This window comes from Thamnophis elegans, chromosome 4 (assembly GCF_009769535.1).
Source record: "Thamnophis elegans isolate rThaEle1 chromosome 4, rThaEle1.pri, whole genome shotgun sequence".
NCBI classification, from domain to species: domain Eukaryota; kingdom Metazoa; phylum Chordata; class Lepidosauria; order Squamata; family Colubridae; genus Thamnophis; species Thamnophis elegans.
In genome coordinates, this window is record NC_045544.1 from 30,366,057 (window position 1) to 30,389,799 (window position 23,743).

Genomic DNA, 23,743 nt, shown 5'->3' on the forward strand with positions numbered 1-23,743 from the left:
TTAAGACTTGTGTGCTTCAAATACCAGACTTTCTGAGCCAACATTTTGGTTGCTAAGCAAGAGCGTTAAGTGAGTTTCACCACATTTTACAAGTTGGTCATGCCCACCCAGTCACATGACTACCAAGCCACTCCCACTCAGTCACATGGCTAGCAAGCCACTCCTACCTGGTCACATGGCTGGCAAGCCACTCCCACCCAGTCACATGGCTGGCAAGCCAATCCCACAAAGCAGGCCACACCTACAGAAGAGGTTCTAAAAATTTTTGAAACCCACCTGTTGAGTAGAATGCCTTCTGTTTTGCAAGAGCACAGAATTAAAGTTAAAAGGCAGTACTGTAGATGGATGGCAAAGTGATTTTTCACTGGGCATTTTAGTATGCCCTAAAAGGCTATTATTGTCCATGAATGAAATTTTACTAGAAAGTAGATGCCGCTAAAATTAATACAGTTTATAAGGTGATGTCGTTGGAACTGAGATGATCCACTGAGTCATTTCTCCTGAAAATTTGAACTGAAGCCAAAGTCTGAATACATATTTTAGAATTTTAAGAAAGTAGTTTTTGTCACAGTCACTGATGATCCAGCTGCTTAATTATACTTTTTATATCCATTTGAGTAACTGTATAAAAATATATTACAGCATGTTTTCCACTTGCTGTATAAAACATAATGACAATAGTATTGCCACTGTATGTTAATTAGGCTGTGGAACAGGACGTGGTCTGCTCAACTGCTGGTGACAAAATCATGTTATGTGCTTATTGGAAGGGAACTTCATAAAATATTTCCCCAGAAACTCCCCTAGAGTTCCAAACTTCTGAAAAACCTTGGCATCTACAGGGCTATTTCACAATTTAATAAAAAGGGAATATTTCTCTATAAAATAATATACTTCAAGAGAGGTTCAAAGTAACATCTATTTGTCTTAATTATCTGAATAGAGCAATTAATACTTGGCATAATCATTATAAAGTAAATAGAAAGTAAAATCCAGGACTGAAAACAGCCGAATTAGAGTTGCCAAATTCTCCCTCTCGCATCCACAACAGAAGGTTCCAAAAAAAAAATCCATCATCTTTTCAGCAGAGTGTTCCCTAGATGTAACCAAGTGTGAGATTTAGTGAGATTCTTCTTCAACTCTCATTGGCAGATGAATATTAGGAAAGGTGCTTTGCTTTGTTTTAAAGGCTGTGTGGATCTGGACTATTACAGGCATAATTTCTGAAAGCAGTTTTTTAAACATGCCAAGTTGAGTAATGGTTATTCTAAGACTGTTAATATCCTACATTTATTTTGCTCTATGCTTCACATTAGAACAAACATGTACTGTATTTGTAATGTATATACTACATTAAAAATACTATAGTTCCTGCATCTGTGATCTTAGGGCGTATATTTACCAATCTGATTCATCATGAAAAGCAGTTTCCTATAAACCTCCTGTTAATTAAGGTCATTCATGCACTTGATTATTTAGGCCCTTATACTCACTAACATAGATATTACTATTATTTTCCCAATTGTATCAGGGAATTCCGAGTTAATGAACTTCCATTATGTAAACTTCTATGCCTTTAGGTTACAAAACTAAGATAAAGGCCACAAACAATTATGAATGTTTGAGGACATGCATGTATAAATTGGAAAAAAAATTAACATAGTAAATTAAAAACCTGGTCAGTTAAGTCCTCATTAACCTCATTAGCTCATAATTGCCCACACTGCTGCATTCTGGACCAATTGATTTTCAAAGTGGTCTTCAAGGGCAACCCCATATAGAGCATGTTGTAATATTTGTTCTGTGAGGTAATTAGAGTATGAGTGAGTGTCAGAGTTATCTATGTTTCAGTCCTTCTATTGCCTATATTTCACTCCTGTCATTCATGATTAAAAATATTGTCTAGGTTTTATTCTTATTATCTAGCTACTAAAACTCTCACATCTGCTCGTTTGTAACTTTCAATTGGGCAAAATTGGAAAGCATAGGATTATTAAATTATTAAACCATGGTTATTATAGTGGGATGCAGTGGTGAGACGCCTCCTTAAGAAACCTTCCCTGGATCCAGCCATTTTGAACAACTATCGCCCAGTCTCCAACCTCCCCTTCGTGGGAAAGGTTGTTGAGAAGGTGGTGGCCTTTCAACTCTGACGGACCTTGGATAAAACAGATTATCTGGATCCTTTTCAGTCAGGTTTCAGGCCTGGTTACGGCACCGAAACTGCTTTGGTCGCGCTGATCGATGATCTCTGGCGGGCCAGGGATAGAGGACATTCCTCTATCCTGGTGCTTCTTGACCTCTCAGCGGCCTTCGATACCATCGCCCATGGTATCCTTCTGTGATGGTTACGCGAGGTGGGAGTGGGAGGCACCATCTTAAAGTGGTTCTCCTCCTACCTCTCGGACAGGTCACAGTCGGTGTTGGCTGGGGGAACAGAGATTGACCCCTAGGCCCTTCAAATATGGAGTGCTGCAGGGCTCGGTCCTGTCCCCCCTCCTACTTAACATCTACATGAAGCCACTGGGTGAGATCATATGCCGGCACGGGATTAAATATCATCAATATGCAGATGATACCCAATTGTATCTGTCCGCCCCGTGCCAACTCAGCGAAGCAGTTGAAGTGATGTGCTAGTGCCTGGAGGCTGTCGGGGTCTGGATGGGAGCGAACAAGCTTGCACTCAATCCAGACAAGACTGAGTGGCTATTGATGTTGCCTCCCAAAGATGGTCCAGACATTCCACCTCTTAGCCTGGGGGGTGAAGTTATACACCCCTCGGAGAGGGCCCGCAACTTGGGGGTCCTCCTGGATCCACAGCTGACATTAGAACACCACTTGTCAGCTGTGACCAGGGAGGCCTTTGCCCAAGTTGCCTGTTGCACCAGTTGCAGCCCTATCTGGACCGGGAAGCATTTCCAATAGTCACTCACGCCCTCGTCACTTCAAGACTGGATTACTGTAACGTACTCTACATGGGGCTGCCCCTGAAGAGTGTTCTAAGACTGCAGTTGGTCCAGAATGCAGCCGCGTGAGCATTAATGGGTGTACCCATATACACCCATGTTACACCTATCCTCCGCGAGCTGCACTGGCTCCCTATTGGTCTCTGGACCCGCTTCAAGATGCTAGTCGTTACTTTTAAAGCCCTACATGGTATTGGACCTGGCTATCTGAGAGATTGCCTCCTGCCATTTACCTCCCAATGACCAATAAGATCACACAGGTTGGGCCTCCTCCGGGTGCCATCGACCGGACAATGCTGGCTGGCGGCCCCCCGAGGGAGGGCCTTTTCTGTAGCTGCGCCAGCCTTATGGAATGAGCTACCCGCGGAGATCCGGACCCTTACCACTCTCCCGGCCTTCCATAAAGCGACCAAGACCTGGCTGTTCCGGCAGGCCTGGGGCTGTTGATTAAAATCCAGCCCCACGTGATTGAATGGATGATTTTATTTTACCGTATATACTCGAGTATAAGCCGAGTTTTTCAGCCCACTTTTTGGGCTGAAAAAAGCCGCCTCGGCTTATACTCGAGTCTACAACTGGATCCGGCAGTGCTGTTGCCTGTTGGAGGAGGAGGAGGCGAACCAGCCTGCCATCGCCAGCCACCGCTAGCCCTGCCGCTCTTCCCACCCCCTTCCAAGCCCCACAGTCCAGCGGATGGAGCAGCGAAGCCCCGGGGCTTCGCTACTGCTCCCCGCATTTTCTGCACGGGGATCCCTTGGAGAGGGGATTCCAGCCTGCCATCGCCAGCCACCGCTAGCCCTGCCGCTCTTCCCACCCCCTTCCAAGCCCCACAGTCCAGGATGGAATCCCCTCTCCAAGGGATCCCCGTGCAGAAAATGCGGGGAGCAGTAGCGAAGCCCCGGGGCTTCGCTGCTCCATCCGCTGGACTGTGGGGCTTGGAAGGGGGTGGGAAGAGCGGCAGGGCTAGCGGTGGCCGGCGATGGCAGGCTGGTTCGCCTCCTCCTCCTCCAACAGCACTGCCGGATATCCGCCCAACGCTGCGGGGGCGCCAGCGGGAGCTTTGGCGGCTTCACCTCAGCCGCAGCGCTGGGCAGCAAATGTGCTGGTGCTGTTGGAGGAGAAGGAGGCGGCGGCAGCAATAGCACCTGAGGACAGGACAAGAAGCAATGGAAACTTGTCAGAAGGAGACTCAAGCTGGAAATAACGAGAAATCTGACAGTAAGAACAATTAAAATCCTAGGAAAATGTCCTTTCATGAAAAATTACTTTTTCAGTTAACTCTGCCTGACATTAGTTGGGTGAACAGAAATATTAGTTGGCCAATTCTAAAAGGGAGCACCAGAAAGAACTTAAAATATTTTTTAAGAGAGCTGGGTTTTTCATTTATATTATATGTATGAACAGAATTAACACAAATTGCAGATACCAATCAAACATAAAGAAAAAAAGGATGAAATAATGCTCATTTTAAAAAACTCAGTGAAAATAAAAACAATATACCAAGAAGGTGGCATACTGGTTGTGATTTGATCTCTTCGGGGGATCCCGGGGATCCCCTATACAAGTATTTTAATATTGCAGACTTGCAGTATTATAAGTCATACTGATATTATAGAACACTTTAATTAAGCGGGTCCCTTGAATAAACATAACTTTGAGTTTCAAATAACACTGATTTTTTATTTTTGAAATTTACCGTAGCTGCTGCATTTCCCACCCTAGGCTTATACTCGAGTCAATAATTTTTCCAGCTTTTGGGGGTAAAATTAGGTGCCTCGGCTTATATTCGGGTCGGCTTATATTCGAGTATATACGGTAAATAATTGTACTTTTAATATTCTATGTTTTTGCTTTTGTTGTGAGCTGCCCAGAGTCCCTAGGGAGTGGGCGGCATACAAATCTTATTAAAGTTGCAAAAGTTGCAAATTATTTTTATGTCAATTGCCACTTTTTTTTGAAATTTTTTTAATTAGTTTTATTACAGAAAAAGCACAAAAAAATCATCTTTCATTACATCTTGTAGAAAGCATATCCATTGGTCACAAGTACATTTCGTGCATTCCTTCCACAATCACATATATTCCATTCAGTTTGAATTGTATATGTTAAAAATTTATATATTTTACTATCAGTATACCACCATTTTCATTTAATTAGGATTTCAAGAACACAGCGACATGCTGGCATTTTTTTTCTTCCCCCTGTCTCAATCAATCTGCCATATCTTTATATCTTTATAACATATTCTAAAAAAAAGTCAATTAATAGGGCATCTAACATTTCTTCTCCATAACATATCTTTATTATTATTATAGTTAACTAGAGGTTATTTACTATTTTTCTCACCTCTCCTCTCCACAGGTGCAAAAAAGCAACAATCTCTAAACAACAATCTATTAATATGTGTTAACAAAATGACCATTTAAAATCTAAAACAATCTAAAAAATGTTGACATTTCTAGTTGATAATCACCAAAGTATACATTAACATTCCTTTTTGTTATTGTAGTTAAAAGAAGACAGTAAAAAATTGTTTGTTATTTATGTCATGTCACCTCTCATTCTAATCTAAATTATTATACCTTCATAACAGTGTTTAAACACAAATTTATAAGGTTTATAAGTCTTTTCACCAAATCTCAATTACAATTTACGGCCCAGTTGTTTATCCTAATTAAGGTTATCATTTCATTGTTAATATCATGGTAAATTATATGTTAACAAATAAACATTCAATGATAATCTATAAGAGTCTACAAAATACTAAAATCTCTACTTATTAGTCATCAAAAATTAGCTAATTTTTATCATCAACTGGCATTATCAACCAGTGTCTTTCCAGTAGCAAAATAGTCCTTTCTCTCTCGCCAGGAGTTGTGTCAATTCTCTTATTGGCATCTTTTCAGAGTTTAAAACTTATCTCCGCACCCTGTAGCTTAAAGGATCTCTCATGTAGTTTCGTTGCTCTTTAATTGTTATTGACGTGGGCTTAGCTTTGGTTATCAAACTTATTTCTGGATATATTTGTCTTCTTAATTCCACCCTTTTCACTCTTTTTTTCCCTCCTGCATCTTGAAGTTGGAGGAAAGGCTCCAAGTTGTCAAAAACACTTTTCCAGCTTCCCTTCTTTTCACTTTACTCCATTAATGGGTTCATCTGACTTGTTATCTTTGTTTTCTATATTTCCATTCTCTTCTTTGGTCTCTGGGGCTTCAACTCCCTCCTCTTTTACTGTAGCACCCCATAAACTGTCCCATTTCTTGTCAAATCTCTCAAGTCCTTCTGAAATGTTTTGAAGTCCAGCTAGGATGTTTTGGATTATTAGGTTTTCTTCCTCTGAATATTGATCCATTTTTCAAAATGTAAAGGAATATAAAGAAAAAGAAAATAGGAAAAGGAATCTGCCACTCTAGCCTGTCAAAATTTTAGGGGATATGTATGTATTTATTTTAAATCTTAAACACAAGTTCTTTCAAAGTTTTTAAAGTAGAAGGGTTCTTATTTCTTGCTTGTCTTTTCCCCCTCTTGCCAAAAAGGTTTTCCAGGAGCATTAACAAAACAGGTTTTGTGCTTTTAAGTCTTTATCAGGTTTTATAAGCAATTCCAAACCCTTCCGTTGCAAGGTCAGTAAAGCCAAATGAAGCAGAACAAAGGATACATTGTGTCCAAAGAAAACCAAAGTTCAGGCTTTGGCTTCCAAGTGACAGATTCAATAATTATTCAATTATTTTTTTATGCTTTTTCCTTAGATATCTTTAATATAATTTTAACCAATAGAAGGAAACATTTGTTGAAATAAGAGAAGAAGTTTAATTTAAGCCAACAGAAAAAATTAGGGTAGTAAAAAAAAAAATAGAGAAAAGAAGATCAGTCCATAGACTTCAAGTGGGGAAACAGGAAACATTGCAATTACTTCAATCCACAAAACATCGTTACAAACCAGAAAAGGAAATTTTCTAGTAGCGGTCCAATAAGTATTAAATTTGCTGCTTTATTCTTACTTTGAGGACTAGTTGTTATTATTATTATTATTATTATTTTAAAAAGTTTCTTAACGCAGATCTTCTGAAAGTAAAAAAAGAAAAAAAAACCCACCAGATGGAATGCTTTCGCTTCGTCTTTTCCTTCGGGAGCCGTCTCTGACTATGCCAGCCTATGGGCTGTCTGTTTGTCTTCGGTTGGAAGCACTACCCTTGGGTCAATCAGGGACTTTGCAGTGTCCCTGTGGCTTCCCTGTCACCGTCTCTTCGGGACGTTTTAGGTCCTACCAGACGTCCAAGGACAAAAGTTTCATCGGCGGACTCGGACTGTTGAGTCCGCACGATGTTTCGTCATGATGTTGGCTCCTCCCAATTGCCACTTTTTGTTGTCCTTCTAAAAGAGGTTAGTTAATAAATGCCATACAGAAAAGTTTTCATATGATAAGAACTTGGTTAGCTGAGTCTGGATTTTTGTTTTCTGTTAGAGATAAGAATATTGGTTTATGTCATCAATAAAGAGTTATTTAGTTGCATTTTGAAATAAAGTAGAATTTATAAATATAAAATATGCATTAAATATTGCACCATATTCCTCCCACAAGATTAAAAAGAGAAGTGTACATTTTTCTGTAATATTTCCCAATCAAAGCTGCCAGAAGAAACAAAAGAAACAAAACAAAAATGGTGTTTCATATGCCAAAAAATATTGTGGTTTCTACAAGGCTAAATTAATCCAAATTATAATGACATTTGCAGAGATGTTTTGATTCCATTTCCCAGTTTTACAAATTTCTCTCTGATGCTTTTTTCTTATGATTGAGAATATCCATGTAACAAACAGTAAGACTAATGAAATGAGTGAGGCTATTGCTATGAAAAGCATCCCAACATTTAACATATAGGCAAACTAAATACATAAATAAAATTCATTCCAAAAAATTCATTAATGTTTGAAAGAACGGTAATCATTTCTAAATCTTGGGCATATTTCAGAAGTGCAGATTGGGCTTTACTCCCTGCCATATGCCTTTTTGATGAATTTGATGCACCACAATTGTAGTTTCATTTAAAGTAGCAACTGCAATTTAAGTTGATAGACTATGTAAGTCCATGACAATCTGCGACACTAAACATGTTTATCTGTAATTAGTTTTACTGGAACCAATGGGCTGCATCATCCACGCAAAAATAATGTGTTTATAACTTGGAAATTAGTTACATCTGATAGAGTAGATTGGTCCAAAGCTGAAGTGCAGAGTTTTTTTTAAAATTATTTTGCTCCTCACTTAAAATATATACCAGGTGAATCATTTTTGCTATTGCTTCTTTTTTTTTTTAAAGCCTACCTTAAATATCTTAGTATTATTGATGATTGCCTCAGGAAAGAGAGGAATTTTACAAGGGATTTTACATATAACCTATACATTTACCGTATATACTCAAGTATAAGCCGAGTTTTTCAGCCCACTTTTTGGGCTGAAAAAAGCCGCCTCGGCTTATACTCGAGTCAGTGAAAAATTTGCCCGAAATGGAGGAGAAAAAGGGGTGGGGCCATGCCGCTGGGTGATGCTCGTGAATGGCCCGGCACCCCTGTGAGTTTCCCCTCCCTCTGTGTCAGTTTGCAGCACAGCGCGGACCGCACCATCCCCCCCTCCTCACGTTCTAATGTAATGCAGGGCTGTCTTACGATTCCCCTTCCTCCCCCTCCTGCCGCTCTGCAACGATATCCCACCTCCTCCTTGTTATGGCAAGCAGCCACATAGCGATGTCCCACCTCCTCTGGTACAGTGATCCAATGATAGGAATCACTGTGCCGTGTGTCATAGGAGGCGGGACATCGCTCCCGCGGCTGCACGGGACATCATTACCGGTAGCTGCTGCATTTTCCATCCTAGGCTTATACTCGAGTCAATAACTTTTCCAGTTTTTTGTGGTAAAATTAGGTGCCTCGGCTTATATTCGGGTCGGCCTATACTCGAGTATATATGGTAATAGTAATGTTATGATAAATCTCATTACTTTCTCAGCCCTTAACCACAGAGAGAAGTAATAAAGGAGAATATCTGTAACTCGGGATTCAAATGAAGGGTCTTTGGTGTTCTCTGAGCTTGGTTGTTTTCTTGTATACGATGATGGTGCACTGATGATGTTGCCTAGTTTGGGTAATGAAACATCTGCAAGAAAACTACCAAGCTCACCAAGGACCTCACAGTGCTGAAAGTCAGCAAAAAGAGCAGACATCTGGACCTTTAAAATCAGATGAAGGTTTTTTTTAAATGTGGCTACTGCAATGAGAAGCAGCATTTAGTAGTTTCATTGTTATGATGAAATTTTGCTTGGTTGCTGAATACTGCAACAGGTGACAATATTACAAATGATAATTCATATCATCTTTCATTAGACTTTCAACTATTTTTACTCACCATAGAATCATAATTGATCAATAAAAAAAATCCTGAGGTAGGATACAGTCTTTTGCAGAAGGTACAGTCATTTTTATATAGAACACATTTTTATATAGAACACATTGTGTATCTCCTAACTTACATTGGACTATGACCAAGAAACCTCTTTGTCAAGAGATAGTGTATTTATATGCATATATTATGAGAGGAGAAAGAAATTATTTGTCAAAAAGCAAGGAAGATCAGTGCCAAATTCTCAGCTTTGCAGTGAGTGAATATGGAAAACATTTCCTAGAATCTTCTTTTGTTTGCTGACTCCTGGAGGAAGGGGCAAGAGTGCCTAATTTTTAAATACAATCTGTCCTAAGCAGGCAATGTCTCTGTGTATAAACTCAACAGTGGAAGCAAATAGTGGGTGAATTCCCATTTCACAATAGACCATTGTTTCTCTTAATGTTCAGTATTGATCATAACATAATGCTAAGCCAAACCATGGCTAGTAGTCATAGTGATTGGCATCATATATTATGCTAAGGAGGGAAGCGAAACCAGAGTATTATGGCTAATAAACAATGTGTGAATTTAACAGCTGTCTGTCTTCAACAATGCTGCTCTGTTCAGATATAAGACAGTTGTTATTGTCATGGAGACTGAAACACCATTAGGGCAGCTTCCAAATAATTCACAGGAATATAGTTCTGTTGCTGAAAAATAACAGAAAGCTGACAATCTACTCAGTGGACAACAAAGTGTGACATCTTTTGCATATTAGTACCCCCCTCCCCCAAGGAACTGTACTTGCAGTTTTCTTTACTTGCAGTTTTCATTGCTACATGGGGGCTGCAATCTAGAACTATAACAAGAGGAATGGATTTTTAACTGGCCCTTTGCCTTATTTTTTCCAATTGCAAGCTTATTTACTTCTTGAAAATGTTAATGGTACTTTAAAATAAAAGCAAAAGATTCTTTAATTCCCTTAATTGTCATACATACTCTTATCTGCACTTTTGTGCATTAATATAGATGAGGAAAAATTAGTTGCCAAACCCAGAAAAGATAGAAGCCTCCATGAAAGCATACTTAAGTCCTAATAAATTAATTTTGAACAACATAATATGGTCAAGTTCATGGAAAGAGATAAACCCAAGAGAAGGTAAATTCAGTTTGATCAGTGATAGTGTTAAATTCAATTGCTGAGCTCCAATTAACTGTATTCTCTCCTACTCTCTTATGTACCTGATGTTAAAAAAAGCCAAATACTTTTCTTGTTCCCCTGACTGTCAGAATAATTGGTCATTTCCCCTCTTCTCACTATGTAAGATTTTCATTTGAATCATTCAGACATATTAATGTTAGGTGATGGACCTATTAAAAGCAACAGTGATATGACTTGACAGAGAACAAAAGAGAATAATTTCCTTGACGCTCAAAAGTGCATTTGATATTTAAAAGAAAAAATAATAAAAAGGGAAGTTATTGACAAAATGGCTGATTGTATTACTATTTTCTGTCCAATGCATCAATTCAGCCTGTTAGAACCTATATAATTGTTTATTTTTATTATTTCTTTAATCAAAACATATGCTTGTCCAACTCAATACATGGCCCTGGTTGTCTAAAAATATTAAAATATATAAAAAACCCACCCCACATGTACTAAAATAAATACAGCAGCTAAGAAAAACCACAATTATTAGCATAGTCAATAGATGGAATCCTTCATACATTCCTTCAAATTCGTTTTGCATTATATTCTGTTAGATTATTATTTCCTATAGTTTTATTTTATGTTTCATACATTTCAGCACTCTATAATAATATGCAAAAATTGACATTTAGAAAGAATGAAAAAAATTGGCACTGTTTTAAGATTTAGACATTTTTAGTATAAAGTTTGGTTTAGTAACTGATCAGACAAAAAGTAAATAAGGTCCTAAAATATAGAAGACAGTATCAATACTGTGTTTGTTTTTCATCAGAGGAATGATTTGATTTATTTTGTCTCTTTATTTTTATTATTTTATAGTAAGCTGTGCTCTTGACAAGCCTTGGATATCTGCCAATGTTTGACTCTGGTGATTTCTTAGTCTTATCAAAGATTATGTGTAAAAATCTTAAAGAAAAACTATAGCATTCCAACAAAATAGGAACTCATGCATACAATAGGCACACAACTCTTTGTTTCTCCCCCCCCTCTCCATTCCTCCCCCCTTCCCCTCAAATATATGGAGGATAAAAAGCCTAGAAGACAGTAATCCAGAAAATAATTTCTCTTATCCATTACCATAATGTTGGTGTTTGAAAGCATTACTGATAGAATGAAAGACAGGGGCACTATTTATTAGTTTTCAATTATGTTAATTCTTATAACTCATTTTTATAATGAGATCTGAAGGTTAATCCATAAAATCAGGCTAAGGACCCTGTCATCCCTGGAGGCTTGCCAGAAAAATGCAATGACTTTATGAGGCAGAAGGATTATTGGTAGATAATTAGGCACATCACAATTTATACTGAGTTTCTCAGTTGTCTGTTTCACACTTATATCTGCATGTACACATGCACAAACACAGAACAATCATTCATAGTCAGAACACCAAGATTCTATGCATATAGCAACTGGATTATTAGCAATTGGGTGATTTCAAGAAGACACTGAAGGATTCTAGCCATATTTCCATGATGTTTTATTTGGCTGTTTAATACTTTATTATTTCTTATAGTTAGCTACCTATTATTTCTAGGTTTGTTAGGTGCCACCCAACTCAAGACTGATTCTGGGTGGCTCACAATGCAAAGCAATAGATAAATATCAAGCTACATAAAACAATAAAAAGTTGTCCAATCTGATCAACATATAAAATAAATATCATGTACCCAGCAATTCCATCAATCACTAGGTGATTGGTCAAGCCAGGTCTTTAAGGCCTTCAAAATACCATCAGAATGGAAGCCACCCAAATTTCAGGGAAAGGCAAGTAACATGACAGGCAGGCAACATGGGAGGCAACATGACATGTTTCCTAGGTCCCGAAAATGATACTGCTTAATTGAATCCAAATCAATAGGGCAAAGATTGGAGATAGGCAATCCATCAAACAGGATCATAGATTATGATTACACCAATAACAACATTATTAGCTAGTAGGCCAGTTGCAATATATATCTATAATAATATAGATATATTAAAAGTTAAAACTGAAGTTTAAAAATAAAAAAAATTATATAGTCTTTATTAGTCCTTTTCAACACAGAGTTTCTCAGGTGGTCTGGGGAATTCTGGGAGTTGAAGTCTATCCATCTTAGTCACCAAGGTTGAGAAACACTGATCTATATACTTTGCCCAAAACTGTGAAGTTATTTTTTTTAAATTGTGAAGTATATGTCTAGTTTGTTTCTCAGTGTTATAGAAAATATATTCAAAAAGAACAATCATTATCATCTGTATATCTCAAAAGGTGGGATAAGATAATTTTTTGATGAGTACAAGAGTTATCAAAATGATGCAACATAGGCATTTGAATTCTATATAGAAAGTAACACATAAACCTCTGTAGAAATCTCTCAGAGCTCTAGAATAATTTTTCCAGTACCAAATTGTGACCAGAGTAGCCTTCTTCCAATCCAGATAGGTACACAAAAATGGTACCACAGCTATAAATACATACTTTCATCTGAACATCTAATAACATCATGTTCTGCCATTGTTTTTATTTACACTAATAACCAAAGGCCAGAAAGAGAAAAAAATCAATCTACAACTCATTTCTGTTCTAATATGAAACTTATGCATGTGATGGCTCATTAACCTTAGTGGCTCAATGATCTCTCTGAAATAATTATTGAATCTTTATCTCTATATTTCTCTTAAATCCAGAAACCCTGTGCAGGTTAGAAGGTGGAAATTTCAATGTGTGTGTTTTTTAAACCTCTCTGTGGGTAACAAATGAAAAACAGTCCTCTTGTGCTTTTTGGGGAAAATATTTATTTCCAAATTTATATCTGATCATTAATCCATAAGGAGATATATCCTCTTATTTTATGACTCACAGTAGGCATTTTCTCACAACACATTGAACTTAATGTAGGTTATTAAGGTGCCATTCCTTGCCCCATCTTGTACAGCTACTTTATATATAATCAGCAAATCCTTTCTATTAAAACCATACTGTATGAATGTGGAGAAACATTATGGTTAACATTTACTGGAAGTAGAAATCACATTAGTTGTTACCCTGCATTCTTAATTATACATGAACGGTTGATTTTGGTTAAGGCATAAATAGGATCCGCTAGAGACATAAAAATTTAATCCTGCACATGGAGTGTTTTCATATACTTTCTTATTTCCATTGACCTCAGTTTTCTTACACCAAGAACCAAAATAAGATAGAGGTCAATCTTGACAGCTAGTTCTGAGGGTCTCCTTTTCCAATTTCATTTTTCTTCCTCAGCAGTTGCTTTTAATGGAAGATCCTTTATAATAGCAAAGATAAATGTAAGCAGCACCTTTGCTGCCACCATTTGTATTAATACTAATATTGAAAAGGAAATTAAATTTGTAGAATGTCATAGTTCAGGGCTAGCTCTCCTCTTTTTCTGGAAGGTTTCTGACTCTTTTACTCTTACACAACAGTGGTGGCAGGATTACAAGTGTGGTTGGAATCTGCCAGCATAAATTTCCACAACACCCTGAAGTGCCTAATTTAATCTCGCTTGGGGATAGTGGGGAAATTAAAATACATACTTACAAATATCTATTCTTTTGCCCAATGCAAAAAAGCAATAATCAAGTTTGCATTAAAACCCTGGCAGTTGACCTAATGCAAGGATTAATGCCAGGATCAATATGATTAAAATGTCCAAATGACGTTTATTCCATTCCATTTCATAATAATAAAATTGGAATGGACCTTGGAGGTCTTCAAGTCCAATTCCCTGCTCAAGCAGAAAACCTTATACCATTCTATTCCATGCCATTCCAAGATGAAGATCCATGCTCCTGACCAAATATTGATTAAAACCTAGATTAAAAGGGGCCACAAGTAAAGATGTGTTGTGTAACCATATTTATAAATTGCAATTCAGACATTTATTTACAGTACTTAAAACCTGTCTTTATTGTATCTTTTGTTCAATCTGTATTCATATTTTCAAATATGTTTTGGTCTGAAAATAATCAAATTGCAGATGCTAAATAATTTGTGCTTGGATCTTCTGTTGTTGTTTTTAATAAGCATAAATATTGGTATATTATTTTTAAAGCTATTTCCTGCCAGACAAGCAAAACTTTCCTCTGTAGTAAAGCTAAAAAGAAGCATTCAAAAGGAGTGCTTTTTAAAATGTGTTGCCTCAATCTATGCATCTTTCTTTAAAGAAGCAACTACAAATTTTAGAAAATTTAGTTTAGATGCTTTTGAACTCTTTCCGCACGCATACATAGACCATAGTTCAGCTGGTCCTTCAAAGCAACTATGCAGAACATTTCAGATGATACAGCTGTATTAACACACCAGAGCATTTTGCTTTCCTCATATGAGTATGCTTTATAAAATGGCTCTTCCAAATTTTTTAACAGCTTTAATGTGAATAGGTTTTTGGGGGGGGAGGGGTCGGGGTGGATGGAATCTGGATAGGAGAATGAATGGGAGAGATTCTCAAATAATGTGATTTTAGCTGCTTTTCAAGATTTATCAAGTGGCTTAACAATTTAAAAAAAAACTATCCAGCATAAATATCGGAAGCCTCCAAAGTTTGGTTTAAAAAAACCAAGATGAACCAGTTAAAAATAAACCAAATCCAAAGCTTTCCAGTATAATCTTTCTATCTCTTCAGTGGTGCTTATTTAGAGATAAGAGGATTTGAACTGCAGTCTTAAAGCATAATATGAAAATAAAAAAATAGATAAGCAATACCGTAAACAAGATAATTTCATTGTTGGTTATTATCTTACAGATCTTAATAGCAGTTCCTCCTATAATCATTTTAACAAATGGCCAGATACAAAAGAGTATAGATGATTCTTCATATAATCTGGACCCAAATAATTTAAGTCTTTTAATTACCAAAAAATTAAATTTTGAATTAAGGTTTGATGTAAACCATAATTACAGAATTGGTGTAATACAGTCTATCCAACTATTATGGAACTTTTTTTTATTTCAGATGTCATGTTTCATATACTTTGTGTTTCATGGGAAATGCATAATAATTCGGCTCTTAAGTAAATTAGATCAATGCTTTTCTTCTTGAAATTTGGCTTCTCAAAATTATATTCTCAAGCTACTTTCCCAATCAGTGCACAACAATAATTTTGAATAGGCACTTGACTACATGGAAAAGTATTAAACTATTATGATAAGATTAAATCAAATATTTGAATATTATTTAAGGAGAAGATATTAAATACTTGGGGGGGAAGACTTGGGGAAATAAGCATATGATTATCTAGTACCTTAGTTTACAGAGGTTCCAGTGTTAAAGATATTCCTGTTTTTTTAAAAAATCAGTTGTACCCTTAAGAAAGTAGTAAAACCTGATGTAAATATTTAGAGTTTGTTTCTAGAATTTGCTTGTGTAAGAGACCTATAATCAGTAAGTTATCCTATGAGCTATCAATTCCTTTTCTTAATTTTTATTTTGCAGTCCACTTACAACAGTGCGCATATTAGCTAAAACTACCTGTGCTATTTGCGGTATTCAAGCTTTTTTAGGCTCGAAAGACAATTTCCTATGAGCCCCTTATTCCAAATTTCAATGTTCCAGTCTGTTTTCTCTTTAAAATATTGGAAGGAAGAATTATGGAACTGCCTGTCATAAGTAATTTGGCCCAAAGAGGTTATATGAAAGAAACAGTAAATCACATTTATAAATTGAAATAGCTGTATTTGTCTGCTGGCACTGCTCTAGGCCATGAAAGCGTATGCCGCAATAAACATTGTTAGCTTTTAAGGTGCCAGGAGACCCTGCTGTTCTTATTTTTAACATTCTTCTCGTCTAAATCTTCTTTAGCTACTTCTTAGTAGCTACTAAGCTACTGTTACCAGGATTAAGAAGATAGGAGTGTTTGTGAAGAATTTTAGGGATACTAAGGCTTTAATAGAATGCCATTATTAATACAGAGAATTTTATTTTATTTTCTGAATGTTTTTAGATTGGAATTAAATAATATATAATAATTACATTAGTAAACCTCTGGTTTTTGCTACTAGCCTGGAATTGCAGAAGAAGAGTATCTGTCTGAAAAAACAAAATAGGTTTAAGTGGAAATTGAATTATTTGCTAAACTTTGGTACCCCTGATACTCCAATTCAAGAAACCTCTTTTTGCCTCTGTCGCTGGAGAATTACATTTTTGAAAGAAAAAAAAGGTGGGGGGGACATAAAAAGGGATAGATAAGGGTATCTTTTATAATGCCCATGCCAACAGAAGATAAATACTCTGAAATATGACACATGAAAACACATGTTCACACAATATTAAGAAAATAGAATATCTTAAGAACTTAACTTAGATAACTATGTAGATAGGTAAGGTATTAAATATTATTATCCCAGATCCTCTTGATTAATGTAACATGTAGTCTTTCTTTCTTTCTTTCTTTCTTTCTTTCTTTCTTTCTTTCTTTCTTTCTTTCTTTCTTTCTTTCTTTCTTTCTCAAAGAGCAGGAACCAGAACTACCTGCTGCTTGCTATATGGCTTTCATATCTATCTTTCCCACCCCCTCTTCCTTTTCCAAGTTCACTGGGTCTTATTTAAATAAGCTGGCCTGAAGCCAGAAGCTCATCATTTTAATGCAGTGTAAAATGTGAATATGCATAATTATATGCAAGCCATATGTGAGGGAGACAGCTCAGCTGTGAATTGCAGGAGACCGGGAGAAAGAGAGAGTGAACAGTCAGGGATTAGATGAGATGAGAGTGGAACAGAGTGCAAGTGTCACCCAAATGAACGGTGTAATGAGCATGCTGCTGACACTCCTCCTTTCTCCTACTTCTCTCTTTTTACTTTAACTCTAAACCAGAATATGCTGCAGATTAGAAGAAATTGCTGCAAGCAAGCAGTAGAGTTGCTAATGGAACTGCATTAATTTATCCATTTAAACTTCAGCTTCGTTAATGAACTGTTTAGATCAAAACAACCCATAACTTTCAGTTTATATTCTTAAATATTTTAGCATATTTGATTGCCCTCACTTAATGACAACTTGGTTCCATTTTTTTTTACATAAAAAAGAGAGGAAATCCATGCAATACAATGACTGTCAGAAAAAAGCATGACAGAAAATAAGACCTTGTTTCTTAAAATGTTTAATCTGGAAATATGTTATTGGTTGACCATTTCTAAAGGGTGAAATACCTATAGCATATATGTAATATAATCCTTGAACTACCAAAAAGAAGGGGAATAAACTGAAAATTTTGAGACTTCCAAGCCTACATATATTGGGAAGTAAGTCCCATTCATCTCATCGTGACTTACATCTGAATAGACATGAGTAATACTGTGCTATTAAACACTCAGAATAGAGAGCTGAAATCCTTCATTTTGGGGCTTGTTTCTATGCTAATCTTTCAGTCTTACACCAAAATCTATTTGCATGTTTTTAATGGTGTAATGAGCACTCAAAAGTTCTAATACTGCATATATAAGAATTCTTTTTGCTACTGTTTATATGAAATTCCCGTTTGTTTAATGATCTGAGCTGTTATGCATTTAGCTTATTCTTTTTCTTCCATTATTTCCAAGTCCCTAAATAGGCCATTATATTTCCCTTCAGGCTAGAGATGAAGATGGACATGCTGAAAATTTTCCCCAGCAGCACTATGCTAAGGAAACTCCAAGACTTGCCTTCAAGAATAACTGCGAACTACTTGTAAGAATAATATACTTACAACAAGTCTAGATTGTTACTTTAGCACAGTGAAAACGGTTTTTGAAAAATCTTTTGTTCATGATTATATACATTATGAAGTATTATAGCTTTAAAAAATACCATGTACCAGTTGGAAATGCTAAGTCTGCTATAGTCAAACAATTTACTTGCAAATCTTTTCTTATAGAATAAAATGTCCTTGTAATTGAATTGGAGTGCCATCTAAAGAATGTTTACTCAGAAGAAAGTTCCACTGAGTTCAATGGAGCTTACTTCCTAGTAAGTCTGCCTGGTATTGTAACATAACCTTGTATCCCTTGAAAATCATTCAATGAATTGATAATAAAACACCTTTAAAAAGAGGGAGGAAGGGAGAGAAATGATACCTAAATGACAGTCATTTTCTGTTCTCCATCTCTCCCTTTTTAATGTTTAATGCTGCCATTGTGTTTAGGTAATGTTAAAATTCCATTCAGTTGCACTGACACATGGTCCTCCTTTTATACTTCAATTATTCCCCTAATATATTGAAAAAAAATACGTTAGATCACTCTTGTTTTCTGTGGTGGGGGCTGAGCAAATCCAGCAAAGCACTCAGGGGGAGCATAGAATGTTTACATGGCATAAGAGAGATTATAGCAGCTCAGCTGTGAAGATAGATCCATTCAAAGGCAGGGTTAATTTGCTGCTCATTTTTGCGTTTGCCGCATGCAAAATAAACAGTAAATATAAATGAATGTTATATTTCTGTACAACAAAATGATTCATTTTTAATAGTTTTGATTAAAATGTAACTATCAGAGCTTCAGGTTTTAATATTTCTCATTTAGTTAAATCCAATAGAAAATGAATGATCATTTATTTAAAGGAAGATTCTGACTGTACAATTAATATTCTGTTGATGTTTTTGTTTTTCTTCCATTGTATATAATTGCTCTAAAGGATCCCTATATCAGTGGTGAAATCTGAACAGTTTGACAAAACAACTATTTTGCTAGGGAGTATTGTTTTTTTTTATAATGGGGAAGAAAAGGAAGATAGCAGAAATAGAGCATTTTATTGAGAATGGTAGATGTTCAGTAGGGATTACAGATTTGTCCCTTTCTCTGATTCATATTTTTTTATAATGTTAATGTTTTAAAAATTGAAAGGTAGACAGTTGTAGTCAAGTTGAGCTATGTTCGACAAAACAAAAGAATAAAATATAATCCTGAGCTCAGCATTATATCTAGCTTAGTGCTAACCCCTTTGATCTATATCATTAGAATAGTATCACAATATTATATGATTTATAATCGTATTGTTGGAGCAAGCAAGAATGAGAAGACTTACCCAAGATCATATTTTCATATCTGAGTTTTAGTTCAGGAAGATCCAAGTTATATTTTGTACTTTCCAAACTGCAGCATTCTTACTAGAAGTAACATTCAGTTGACAAAATGGGACTTAATTCTGAGTAAACATATATGGTATTGCACTGTTACCGTCTTAAGAATTATATCTATTAATGTATTTCTCCAAACTGGAAAATATTCAATTCTGGTCCTGTTGTTATTCCAGAATCTTCAAGGTCCTGGACTTGCTGGTCTTTTTTATCTGCCTTCTCAAATTACTAGTTTTGCAAATCAGTACTTTCAACACATTTGTTCACAGAATGCTTCTTAAATTGCTTCTGTTAGGAATTAATCTTAGAAATTATTCATACACATTTAATTACTTAATAATTAAAATATAATTATTGACTTGCTTTCATTAAAACACTTTACAACAGTGTTTGGTCATTTGAAAGTTTTTCTTTTTAATTAGTATTTTAAATACAGTGAATCATTTGATATATTAATCCAAGCTTCTTAGTATTTTTCCTCTCAGAAAATTGCATGAATGATCCATGCTTGGGAAATGCCTTCTTCCATACAGGGGAATTGTTTCCAATTAGGAAGTCAGAAATGATTAAAACATTTTTTTATATAAATATATGCTGTTGAATTTTTTTATATCACTGGGTATAAACCATATATTTGGTTGCATTTTCCAGTTTTACCTATACCAAATTAGTCTGTATATTTTTATAATTAAAGTATTCTTAAAAGATGGGTTTTGGTCTCTGTCCTCCTCATATTTAAATCAATAGAAAATTCTTGTCAATTTCAATGTAAGCCCTACTATCTACAAAATGATTACAAAAATATATAAATTGGGTGATTTTGAGAATTTACTTTAAGAATACTAAAGTCTTATATTTTCCTGAAACTCTGAAACATTTCATATTCTCATTGAAAGGAGATATGCACTGGAAAAGACTTCATGCATAACAGAATGCAAGACCGAATCCAATATGCAAGCACTGCATAAAAGCATCAGATAAATAATTTATTTGATTCTTGAAGCACCACATGAAAAATATGAATCTAAAAATAGCTGTTACCTAAAGAAATTATTTATTTATTTATTTATTCATTCATTCATTCATTCATTCGCTTATTCAATTTCTATAGTCACCTAACTCAACCAAGTGACTCTGGGTGGCTTACAAATTCTCAAATTATAAAGCAATTAAAACAATTTTTTAAACTATGAAAACAATAAAAGCATCCACAAACCCAACAGCAGCTATGATGATTGATCAACTAATAGTAAAAATAATGGTGCCCTTAACACATTCCGAGCCCCAGACTTACTTAGCCAAGTTTTTAAAACTTTCCAAAAGGCCAATAGAGCTGGGGCCCTTCTAATTTCCAAGGGGAGAATATTCCATAAGACAGGGGCTACAGCAGAAAAAGTCCACCTTCTATTTCCCGCCATTTAATACTTTTTGGCTAACAGAATCTGCAGCATGTGCAAACTGTTGGATTGGGTGGGTAGAAACTCTTGAGAAAAGATAGCACCTCAGGTATCCCAGTCCAGAGCCAAGTAGGGCTTTAAAGGTGGTAAACTCACCGGCAGCCAGTTCCACTCACAGAGTAGTGGTGTTACATGTGCTGTGTAACTGGCACCATTTATTACCTGTGCAGCTACATTTTGAATCAGTTGAAGTTTCTGAATGCTATTCACTGAGGACCACATGTAGAGCATATTGCAATAATTTAAGTAGGAAGTTACAAAAGGATGGTGGATGGTGAGCAGGCCTCCCAGTGCATGAATGGGCACAACTGGTGCTCTACCCAAAGGCATGGAAGGATTCCCCTAGCCACAGCTACTCGTCAAGTAGGAGTTGTGAGTCGAAGGAGGATCCCAAACTACACAGCAAATCTGTCTGGGATCTGACTACCCCATTCATAAATTTTGCTTTATGAAGAAAATTGTAGTTTGGTGGGATTGTCTCTTCTAATTAATATGCTTGCCTATGTATGTATATATACTTACTGTAGACATCCAGAGAAAATAACTATGCTTTCACTATTGCACTTCCTAGAAATGTTTGATGTATGAATGCCCTCTTTGGCCTAGTTCTAGTTATGTCTTTTTAAAATAAATAAATAAATAAATAAATAAATAAATAAATAAATAAATAAATAAATAAATAAATACATGACTAATTATAGGTTTGAATGCAGATCCATTCAAGCACAGGTGCAGATCCAATGTGGAAAGTGTCCAATCTATTTTGGAAATATACTTTAGTTACTTCCCATAGTCTGATAATTTAGTGTCTAATAACCAAACAAGCATGGCCAATGATGAAAGATGCAGAGTTACAATTTCTTTCATCTTTGTTAGCAATGTCATTTTGGATGATATATAAGAATAATGATGAGGGACAGCTTAAAACTTTAAATGAAGGAGAGATTAAAAAAATATTTTTACAAGTACCAGGAGATCTTTGGTGTTCTTTTAATGCACTACAGAGTAAGTTTTATAGTAGTCTGTCATAGAAAATGGACATTCAGGCTCAAAAGTGCTTTCTTAGCTTCAGGCTTCTAAAGCCATTTTCCAGCGTGGATCTCTACAGCAAGTGGAGCTTTTTTACTTTGGAAAATGTTTCTGCTCTAAGGATGGTGCTAGGATAGAGAAGAAGGGATCAAGCACTGATGGAAGTTGTTTGTTAACAAGGTCCCAGGAGAACATGAATACATGGCTAGAATATTAAGATTCTGGACCACAAGCATGCATTAAAAACCTTAATTCCTAAGTACTGGCACAGATTTCTAAACTTGTAAACTCATCAGTAGGAAACATACGTTTGTAAAGTTTATAGTTGAACAGAATATATTTTGTTGTGTTACATAGAACTTTACAACTTAAAAAAAAAAGGCTTGATAGAATTACGGGACAGAATAAGCTGCTGTTGAACAAATTCCCATCATGAATATGGCAGGGCTATTTATTAGGAAATCCATAGAAATTACAGTTTGGCTGCTGAAAATAGCCACAAAGAAATTCCACTATGCAGTTATTATGCTACTTTACGATATTGATTTCCCACTATAAATCCAAAATGAGTTATGTGCTATATTCAATACAGAACATAAGAAACCAGATATTATAGTTGGCAGTTAAGATGCCTGAATCACGGAGGATTCAGAAATATCTTTATGAATTACCAGTGAAGTTGGTCATTTGGAAAATTGGGTTTCCTGATGGTTAGTGTCACATGATAAAAATAGCAAATGAGTATGTAACAGAAATATTTTATGCCAAAGATTAAGACAATCCTTGGGGCTTGATTCATGGCTAAATGTATTTTATGGATCGTGTACTAAGAACATTGTTTTCTGTTATTTATCCCCTGATCTAAATCTTTAATAGTGGGGTAAAATATGTAAAAAAAGGGGGCATTATTTGCAGACAAAGAGAGTACCAAGTCTGGTGAGCATGATTATAACTAAGCAGTATTGTCAAATCAGTTGTTTTATTAGAAGAAAGAAAGGAAAAGCAAAGGAACAAAACAGTTAAAAATAATGTGCATAAAAATATTTCTGAGCAGTTGTGTAAAATTGCAACCATTTTGGTACATATTAAATAAGATAATGCATGCAAACTGCTTCTTGATATCCAAGTAAAATATAATTACAACAGACTGTTACCATTCAGGCTGAACCTTCTGGTACCTCCGAATTAATGTGGATGGCCAGTTCTTCGCTTTTCACTGAAAATTTGTCCCTTCGGCCCAGAATCATGGAGGATGAAGAAAGATGCACATGACTTTTCCTTTCTAACACCAGCAGGACAGAACTGGTGCTGATCATGAAACAGAAGTGGTAGTTGGGCAACCAGGCAGCCTCACACATTAAGAAGGGTTGAATTCCCTTTTTGAGCTAAGAGAATCAAATATCTAGATATAAAAGAATCTTACTGAAAAAGATAAAACATCAGAAAGCAACTATCACAGACACAATATTCCAAATAAAATAAATTTGGCTAGCCTACCAAATTACCAGATTACCTATGAATAAGATTTTTAGTTTGAAAAGCTGTTCAGAGTTTATTGTGGAGAGAATGTGTGGAAAGAGAATTGCATGTATCGCTTTGTGGTTTTTAAACAAGGCACCTGCTTCCTCATTTTCTTTCTACTTTTTG

At 35.9% G+C, this 23,743-nt stretch overlaps 1 protein-coding gene across 1 annotated transcript in view; it reads left to right on the forward strand.

Moving 5' to 3' along the window:
* SOBP (sine oculis binding protein homolog) overlaps positions 1-23,743 on the forward strand; it is a 165,793-nt gene that overhangs the window by 89,042 nt on the left and 53,008 nt on the right. Inside the window, exon 5 of the mRNA XM_032217171.1 lies at positions 18,131-18,226. Within this exon, the coding sequence (XP_032073062.1) occupies positions 18,131-18,226 (96 nt within the window). The remainder of the gene's footprint in view (positions 1-18,130; positions 18,227-23,743) is intronic.